Source organism: Zootoca vivipara, chromosome 2 (genome assembly GCF_965207765.1).
Source record: "Zootoca vivipara chromosome 2, rZooViv2.hap1.1, whole genome shotgun sequence".
NCBI classification, from domain to species: domain Eukaryota; kingdom Metazoa; phylum Chordata; class Lepidosauria; order Squamata; family Lacertidae; genus Zootoca; species Zootoca vivipara.
Window position 1 is genome coordinate 80391099 of NC_142584.1, and position 9854 is coordinate 80400952.

At 42.1% G+C, this 9854-nt stretch overlaps 1 protein-coding gene across 1 annotated transcript; it reads right to left on the bottom strand.

The window, feature by feature from the left end:
* Positions 1-2122: 2122 nt before the first annotated feature.
* Positions 2123-5680, bottom strand: HESX1 (HESX homeobox 1). Its single transcript, XM_035108076.3, has 4 exons — positions 5464-5680; positions 5070-5269; positions 4647-4748; positions 2123-3048 (listed from the first exon to the last, which is right to left on the bottom strand). The coding sequence occupies exons 1-4, from the start codon at positions 5651-5653 to the stop codon at positions 2950-2952; spliced, it is 591 nt and encodes a 196-aa protein (XP_034963967.1). The 5' UTR covers positions 5654-5680; the 3' UTR covers positions 2123-2949.
* Between the last annotated feature and the right edge of the window lie 4174 nt (positions 5681-9854).

Below are 9854 nucleotides of genomic sequence, written 5' to 3' on the forward strand. Positions count from 1 at the left end.
GTGGTGCCTCGCTAGACGAAATTAATTCGTTCCACGGGTCAATTCGTGTAACGAATTTTTCATCTAGCGAGTCCCAGTTTCCCATAGGAATGCATTGAAACTTAATCAATGCGTTTCTATAGGCTCTGGGGGACTGGCGGCAGCATGCGACGAGGCTTCGGAGAAGGTCTCCGAAGCCCCGTCCGATGCCGGCTGTGTGCGAGGCGGCGGGGGGAGAAGCTCTCTTCTCCCAGCCACCGCCTTGCCTGCCTCCCCCGACATAGAGTGCAGCTTCGGAGACCTCCAAAGTTGCGCTCCATGCCGGCTTTACGCTTCTCCCACTGCCGCCTCCCGCCTGCCGCCTCCACTGCCGAGCTTCTCCCACTGCCGCCTCCCGCCTGCCTTCTCCGGTATGGGGTGCAGTTTCGGAAACCTCCGAAACTGCACCCCATGCCGGCTTTTCGTGGCGAGAAGCGATGGCGGGGGAAGAGCTTCTCCCACCACCGCCTCCCGCCTGCCTCCCCCGACATGGAGCGCAGTTTCAGAGGTATCCGAAACTGCGTTCCATGGCGGCTGTGCGCAGCGAGAAGCGAGGCGGCGGCGGGGGAAGACCTTCCCCCGCCGCCTCTCGCCAGCCTCCCCCGACACGGAACGCAACTTCAGAGACCTCCGAAGTTGCGCTCCATGTCTGGGGTGCAGGGCGAGAGGCGGCGGCGGGGGAAGGTCTTCCCGCTTCCGCGCTGACAGCTGATCTTGCTTTGTCGCTTTCTATGGCCGCACTTCGTAAGACGAAGCGGCGGTCATAGAAAATTTTGTCATCTTACGAATGCCTTGCGCAATGCAAAACTCTTTCGTCTAGCGAGTTTTTCGTTGTGCGAGGCATTCGTAAAGCAAGGCGCCACTGTAGTTTCTAAAAGATGTGGGGAGGGAAGCAGGTATTTATGATATAGCCAAAGTTGTGTTCATTTTGAGCAGGGGTCGGCAAACTTTTTCAGCAGAGGGCCGGTCCACTGTCCCTCAGACCTTGTGGGGGGCCGGACTATGTTTTTTTTGGGGGGGGGGGAATGAACGAATTCCTATGCCCCACAAATAACCCAGAGATGCATTTTAAATAAATTCTACTCATGTAAAAACATGCTGATTAAACATGCTGATTAAATTCTACTCATGTAAAAACATGCTGATTCCGGACCATCCGCGGTCCGGATTTAGAAGGCAATTGGGCCACATACGGCCCCCGGGCCTTAGTTTGGGGACCCCTGATTTTGAGAATGACGGGACACATACTGCCTTTGTTCCCTCTGAAAGATCAGCTGTAGTTATTGCAGACTGGCAAATCTTGGCGTATATACACACTGAGCTGAAATGGTTCCAAAAAACCAACAAAGGGGTCATCACAGGAGCAACCCGTTTCCTGAGGAAAGTGGGAAGGTACAAAATGCTCGCTCTCCCTCCCCAGGGATTGATCTTGCAAAGATTCCCATAATATTACAGTGGTACCTCGGTTTATGAACACAATTGGTTCCGGAAGTCTGTTCATAAACTGAAGGGTTCATAAACTGAAGCGAACTTTCCCATTGAAAGTAATGGAAAGTGAATTAATCCGTTCCAGACGGTCTGCGGAGTAAGCGTTCATAAACTGAAGCAAACTTTCCCATTGAAAGTAATGGAAAGTGGATTAATCCGTTCCAGACGGGTCCGCGGAGTACTTAAACTGAAGCGTTCATAAACTGAAGCATGGGTGTAATTGGTTCCGGAAGTCTGTTCATAAACTGAAGCGTTCATAAACTGAAGCAAACTTTCCCACTGAAAGTAATGGAAAATGAATTAATCCATTCCAGATGGGTCCGCGGCGTTCATAAACTGAAAATTCATAAACCGAGGTGTTCATAAACCGAGGTTCCACTGTATATATGTTGGTTTCATATGTGAATGTCATTTTCTTCTTTTCATGAAGCAGAGACACATACCATAGCTGCCAAGTTCTCCCTTTTTTAAAGGGAAATTTCCTTATGCTGAATAGGCTTCCTCGTGAGAAAAGGGAAAACTTGGCAGCTATGCACATACACACAAAGTGGGATGCCATGTATACTTTTGCTGCATAACATCCCGGCAAAAAGCTTTTTTTAAGCCAATTGCCACCATCACCCAATAAACATTTGCACATCTCTGGATCATAGTAGGAAACATAGTAGAAAATATTAAAATCTTACAGAGAGAAATGCTTCTTCCAGGACAGGATTCCCTGCAGCTGTCTGTAATTAGCTCCTCATGTGGATCCTTTGGCTTTTATGGTGCAGGCCTCATACATACGCAGCTTCCTGAGTGCCGGAAACACAGCTGTAGGGAAAACCGAGCTACAAAATTTTATGCAAAGCCTCCTTGATGTATGTAGCCCTCCAGATGTTGGCCTCAATGTCCCATTATGCCTGACCATTGGTCATGCTGGCTGGGACTGATGGGAGTTGGAGTCCAACAGTATTTGGAAAGTCACAGGTTCTCTGCCCCGTTGTATGTTTAGTCCTCACAATTTACAATGATGCATCACTACCTCCTTTGGTTAGTTATCTGCAAAAATAGCTCTCCCCCACCCCTTCCCTGAAAATAAGCTATTAAGCTGTTAGAGGAAATGTTTCCCCCCTTATTAATAGGAATAATGCTACAATAGTATTTAGAGAACCTGTGGCCCTCCAGATAATGCTGGGCTCTAAATCCCATCATGCCTGATCACTGGCCGTGCTAGTTGAGGCTGATGGGAGTTGGGGTCCCATAACATCTGGAGAGCCGCAAGTTCCCTATCTTTGATCACCATTTATTTTCCTTCGCAAAAATCATTCTTCTCTTTCAGAACTAGTTGACTAACATGCAAGCAAATTTGTAACGTTATAATTCCTTGATAAGAGTTTTCAGTTTATGAACGCTTCACATCATGCTTCATCAATGCACTAGCGCATTGGGTGGGTGATCCTATTATTTTATCATGTTTTGAGATAAATTGTTTTTCACCATTAGAAACTGAGATTCTCTGTGGGATCTCTTCAGCTTTGCCCGGCGATTCTGGAACCAGATCTGAAATTGTTCAAAAACAAGAAAGAAAGAAAGAAAGAAAGAAAGAAGAAAGAAAGAAAGAAAGAAGAAAAGAAAAGAAAAAAGGTGCACTTGTTACAAATCAACCATCTTTATAGCACCACTTAAAGGAAAGCGCTATGTTGGAAAATGAAGCCTCAGTGTACAACCACATAACAAAAAATATTGCCACAGGGAGTTTCCTTAGGAACATTGTCAGAGGAAGGATGTGTCTGAATACCGATGGCTGAGACTCACAAAGACAGGGCTGTTACACTCAGATCTTCCTTGTGGGTTTCCCATGGGCAACTCTTTCGCCACTGTGAGAACAGGATGGTGGAATAGATGGGCCTTTGGCCTGATCCAGCAGGGCTCTCCTTATGTTCTTTGAGCTATGACATACCCAATCTGGGTGCTGGGTTGAAATGAACATTTTGTAGATAAATGAGAGAAGAAAACTTGTAGAATGGCTGCATTTGGTGATTGGTTTTAGGAGATCAGACTGTCACAGTCTCTGATGCGGAACTATCCAGACTTCTAAGCTAAAGTGGATGCTTGGTCACCCACTGAAGTCCACAAAAGAGACCTGACTTTTTAAAGCATTAAATGATGCAGTTAAAACAAAGATAAAAGTCCATCATCAGCACCTGAAGCAGAGTCAGAAAGTATTCTGAACGGCATCCAAAACAAGTTGCAACCAGGTTAGAAAATACAAATTATATCTACTTAGTAACAGGTAGGTAGCCGTGTTGGTCTGAGTCGAAACAAAATAAAAAAATTCCTTCAGTAGCACCTTAAAGACCAACTAAGTTTTTATTTGTGCATGCACACGAAAGCTCATACCAAAATAAAAACTTAGTTGGTCTTTAAGGTGCTACTGAAGGAATTTTTTTATTTTGTATCTACTTAGTAAGACATAACTTCAGTCTGTTTGAAGGCAGATAAAACAAAGTTGTTTAAAACTATGTGGAATTTTAAATCAAATGTTGGATAGTAAGTCTCATATTGCCAAATGCACTTTCAGCATTTTGTAGTTATAACAAATCCTATTTTAATTTTCTCATTCCACTTAAACAGAAGTCTGAAAAATGTACAGCACCCAATCCCATGCATGTTTACTCAGAAGTAAGCCCCACTGTGTTCAATGGAGCCTACTCCCTGGCAAGCGTGCTTAGAATTGTTGCCTTAATTTTGGTAATATAAATTCCTAATATAATCATAATTTTACATTCTCTTGCAATCCTAAACACACTTACTTGGGAGTAAACATCATTGAATTCTGTATGAGTTACCTCTCACTATACAATCAAAACAGCACGCTTCCAAGTCTTAAATCCTGGCAACTACCCTACATGCTTTCGGGTTAAATAAAATGCATTTCTTTCATAGTAAGTTTATATTTAGGCAAATATATGTGGAGTTAGGGAGGGCAAATATATGCAGTGTCTGGTTTTCTCCCATAAAGTGCTCCAAAGGCAATCCCAAATCAGTAGGAGTCAGAATCTCTGAAGTTTATTATTATTTCCAACCACTGCGAGATCTGCTAAGCAGACAGACAGAGTGATCACAGAAAGATTCAAATAATGCTATTCAAAAGTTACCTGGATCCTGTCTTCATCTAAATCTAATTTTTGAGCTAGTTCTTCTCTAACATCAATCCCAGGATAAGAGTTCACTCTGAAAACATTTTCCAGCACTTCAATCTAAGGATAATAAAGAGGAACGCTATTATTTATTTATTGTTCACTGCAGCAAAAAATAAAGTTGAATCGCCTGATAAAAACAGAGGTCAGGTTCTAAACTTAAATACAAATCAACAGTAATCAACTACGCTATTTTGAACAACATTGTTGATTACATGTTAACATCTATATACTGTATATTTTTATTCAGTAAATGAATGATTGTACAGACTTTTGTGAAACAGGCATTTCTTGCTAATAAATACCCTCTTACTAAACAATGCACCAAGCAAAACATCCATTCTTAGATTTATGAATAGGTTAAATGTACTCAATCCCTACCTGGCTCCGAGTGAATGCAGTTCTTGGCCTCCTACCTCTGTACCAACTCAATTCCCTTTTGTAAGAAAGCTTTTCATTGACTGCAAAATAGTTTTCACATTTCCGAACTCTTTCTTCTGCCTCTGGGTAGCTGATCGCATTAAACAATGGGATTGCATAGGAAATGGCAGGAAAACGTAGACAAGGGTTGCAATCCTCTCCTGAAAAGTCACAAATGCAGTGTTTTAATACCATGAAATGTTGGGTTATACGTTTCAAAATTCAAAGATAACAACCTGATTTTTTTCTTTACAGCTTATTTAATGGATGCACACTGGCTTGTTAAAAAAATTTTTTAAAGCCCTGAGCTCAGGTTAAAAAGTTAAGAAAACAGAAATGAAGCTTCCCATCTTACCTAAATCATTGCATTTATCCATCCATGGCCTGTGCGGCTTTGCAGCAGTTGTGCCATCTTTTTTTCGCTCTAACCCCAAAATGCTTTCAATGGAAAATGAACAAGATGCCTTTTTGCTTTCCCCAAGATTGGATTTGTCCTGATGGTTGTGAGAAGTTGCATTAAGAGGACAGAGTGATCTGCTTGCCATTCTTGTACTGTCAGCCTAGGTACCAAATGCACCATAGTTCAGGTTTTTCTTTCGCAGTTCCTCCTTATAGCTTTGTTGACAAGGGGGTTGGATTCGCCACGTCATTAATTAAAATCTTTTATTAGAAAGTTTTAGCATGTCAATGAAGATTCTCCCACCAAGAGGCACGAGGAGTTAATTGTTTATTTGTTTGCAAGTAATTAGCAACTAATGGTGACACCAGGGGGGGCACCAAGAGGGACAAAAAGTGTTATCTCGTCTAACCAGAGCATCAGACTTAACTTTCTCAAAAGAACCAGCACACAAATATAGCACTTCTCTTTTATTTGAAATCATTAATGTATAAAATCAGGTTTCTTAAAAAAATAACATTCTAATGGACTCCACTTACCTAAACATAACAGCATGATAGGAAACCAGTCAAGTAATAAGTAATCTCATTTAAGTGAATTTTCTTCCAATGAAATTTTAAAAAATAATCTCTTAATGCTATTAGGGTAATCCTGATGAAAAAGCTTCTGTTTTTTCATATGCATATGTAATAGTGAACATGGTCAATAATATAACAATGGTGTTTGGCATAAGGCACACTGCAATGGGTTGGCAATGTTGTCAGAGCTCAGTGTAATTGTCTTCCAAGAGCATGGATTAGTTAACAGGAATTGTTGAACTAAGTAGTTTGAAAAGGTAGAAATTTGTTTGCTTCTCCCCAGCCCCCAGCACTTGTATTATGCTGATATTCTAAGAGGAGTCCAACAACTACTTGTACAAAACTTTGAAGAACAATCCCAGTGAAATCAATAGCAAAAGAACCTTTTGTTTTAAAAAAGCAGGATTGTGCTCTGTATGCTACTATTGCTTAGAAAGAGGGGGTGTTGGTGCTGACCTTTAAAGCCCTAAACGGCCTCGGTCCAGTATACCTGAAGGAGCATCTCCACCTCCATCGTTCTGCCCAGATACTGAGGTCCAGTGCCGAGGGCCTTCTGGCGGTTCCCTTGCTGTGAGAAGCCAAGTTGCAGGGAACCAGGCAGAGGGCCTTCTCGGTAGTGGCACCCACCCTGTGGAATGCCCTCCTACCAGATGTCAAAGAGAAAAACAATTACCAGACTTTTAGAGGACATCTGAAGGCAGCCCTGTTTAGGGAAGCTTTTAATCTTTAATAAATTATTGTATTTTAATACTTCCGTTGGAAGCCGCCCAGAGTGGCTGGGGAAACCCAGCCAGATGGGCGGGGTAAAAATAATAATATATTATTGTTATTGTTATTGTTGTTATTGTTATTGTTATTGATATTATTCTCAGAGTAGACCCACTGGAATCAGTTAAGTAATTTGCCATTAATTTCCTTGGTAACTCCAAGTTGCAAAGTACACCTTTTTATATCAGAAACTGTTATGGATGATGTCTTGTATGACTCCTTCTGGCAACTCCTGCAGTCAAGCTGGTGCCAAACATATTGTTCTGCTTTCCTTTGGACCACATCCAGTGGCGGAGCTTCATGCTCTGGCACTGGGGGGGCAGAAAGCAGGTGTGGGCGGGGCTGGCGTGCATCCTGGGGGCAATGGCACCCCACCGGGATCGCGCTGCCGGGGGCGGTGCGCTCCCCCCACACTCCTATTCCTCTGCCAGTGACCACATCAGTGACCCACATCTTGTCATCTGGGTAGCCAAGGGCCTCCATATACACTGCCCAACCTTGTGTCCAGGAGTTGCTTTTATGTGCTAAATCAATTGGAATTTAGGTATCATAAATAATTAGTTTTTGCTATCCTAGTTTTTATAATTAACTAAAGCATAAACGCGGGTGGCAATGTGGTCTAAACCACTGAGCCTAGGGCTTGCTGATTGGAAGGTCGGCGGTTCGAATCCCCGTGACAGGGTGAGCTCCTGTTGCTCGGTCCCAGCTCCTGCCAACCTAGCAGTTTGAAAGCATGTCAAAGTGCAAGTAAATAAATAGGTACTACTCCGGAGGGAAGGTAAACGGCGTTTCCGTGTGCTGCTCTGGTTCGCCAGAAACGGTTTAGTCATGCTGGCCACATAACCTGGAAAAACTGTCTGCGGACAAAACATCAGCTCCCTCAGCCAGTAAAGCAAGATGAGTGCCGCAACCCCAGAGTCATTCGCGACTGGACTTAACTGTCAGGGGTCCTTTACCTATTTAAAGCATATAAAAGAAGGTTTGAAATTAAATACATTTATTAAATACACCAGTGCTGTTTTTCTTTGGGCTGTTGTATTTTTTCCATTAAAGTATGAATGCGAAACTCAATTTCATCTCTGGACTCCACAACCTCCTGAGGGAGTCTGTTCCACTGTCAAACAGCTTTTACTGTCAGAAAGTGCTTCCTGATGTTTTGTTGGAATCTCCTTTCTTGTAAGTTGAATCCATTGGCTTGGGTCCTACCGTGTTTCTCATATTATAAGACACGTCTTATATTTATTTTTTCCTCAAAAAAACACACTATGGCTTATTTTCAAGGGATGTCTTATTTTTTTCCTCCTCCTCCTGCCGCGGCCGGCATTGCTGCTGCTCCTATCACTATGTCTTATTTTCGGGGTATGGCTTATATTCCTTGAATGCTTAAAAATCCTGCTATGGCTTATTTTATGGGGATGCCTTAAAATATGAGAAACAGGGTACCTCCAGAGCAGGAGAAAGCAAGCTTTCTCCATCTTCCATGTGACAGCTCTTTAGATATTTGAAGATGGCTATCATATCTCCTGTCTCCTCTTTTCCAAGCTAAACATACCCAACTCCTCAACTGTTCCCCATAAGGCTTGGTTTCCAGACCCTTGATTGTCTTGATTGCCCTCCTTTGAACACGTTCCAGTTCGTCCATATCCTTCTGAAATTGTGGCATCCAGAACTGGACACAGTATTCCAGGTGTGGTCTGACCAAGGCAGAATAGAGCGGTACTTTTTCTTCTCTTGATCTGGACACTATACTTCTGTTGATGCAGCCTAGAATAGTATTAGTTTTTTGCTGCTGCAATGCACTGTTGGCTCATGTTAAGCTTGTGCTTTAAGACCTCTAAATCCTTTTTAATATTTACTGTTGGCAATCCAGGTGTCTCTCATCTTAAATTTGTGCAACTGGTTCTTCCTACCTAAATGTAGAGTTTTGTATTTGTCCCAATCTGTTAAAGTCAATTTGAATTCTGATTCTTTCTTCTGTGGCATTAGTTACCCCTCCCAGTTTGATGTCATCTGCAAATTTGGTGTCGTCTGCATCCTCTCAATTCCTTCATCCAAGTCATTTATAAAGACATTGAACAACAGACCCAGGACAGAACCCAGTGGCATCCCACTTGTCACTTTTTTCCAGGATGATAACCATTAGTGAGCACTCTGGGTTTGGTCATTTAACCAGCTGTAAATCCACCTTGGCCAGCGCACATTTTGCCAGCTTCTCTGCAATAATATAATGGAGGACTTTGTCAAAAGCCTCACTGAAATCAAGATACGCTACATCCACAAAATTCCCCTGAGTTGGGAACAACAGTTTATCCACATAGGTGAATTATTGTGCCCTTTTGTGCCATTTTTTATTTTAAAATAAATGTTAAATTATTGCTTTTTGTTCTACAGTAGTTTGTACTGAAAAGAACATTAACATTAATAATAGCTCTCTAATGCTGCCATCTAGTGTTGGCAATTTCTTGGTGTAAGCTTTGGGGGTAAGCTAAATTATAGTGTTATTAAAAACATTAAAGTTTCTTTAATTCCTTATTCAAAAGAAATTTAAAAAATGAGAGCTTAAGCTATTAATAATAAGCTATAATTACATTATTTTGAGTTAATAATCAATTAATATTTGCATTTATCATAGTTTGTTTTCTGAGAATGGCTTCCATGGAAGGAAAAACTAGAGAAATAAATTACTTTATGTATGGCATACTACTGAAGCCTGTTTTGCTCCTTTCAAGTCCTTTTTTGCTGCCTTGGCTTAGTATGCTGACCAAACCCAGGTTTGTGGTTAAGGTCTCTCCAGACTAAGCACGAGCTGTAACCAAAGTTTCGGTTCAGAGAACACATGAAGCCAATCCTTGGCTTATTTCATCACCGGCTTGAAAAGAACCAGGGAAAACCAAATTAGGTATGGGCTCCAAATAAGCCACACACGTTCGTGCTCAGCCAAAGTTTAGTTCAGTTTGATGTGCAGAACAGCCCAGGGAAATAAGAGCACTCTCTTCCGCGCCA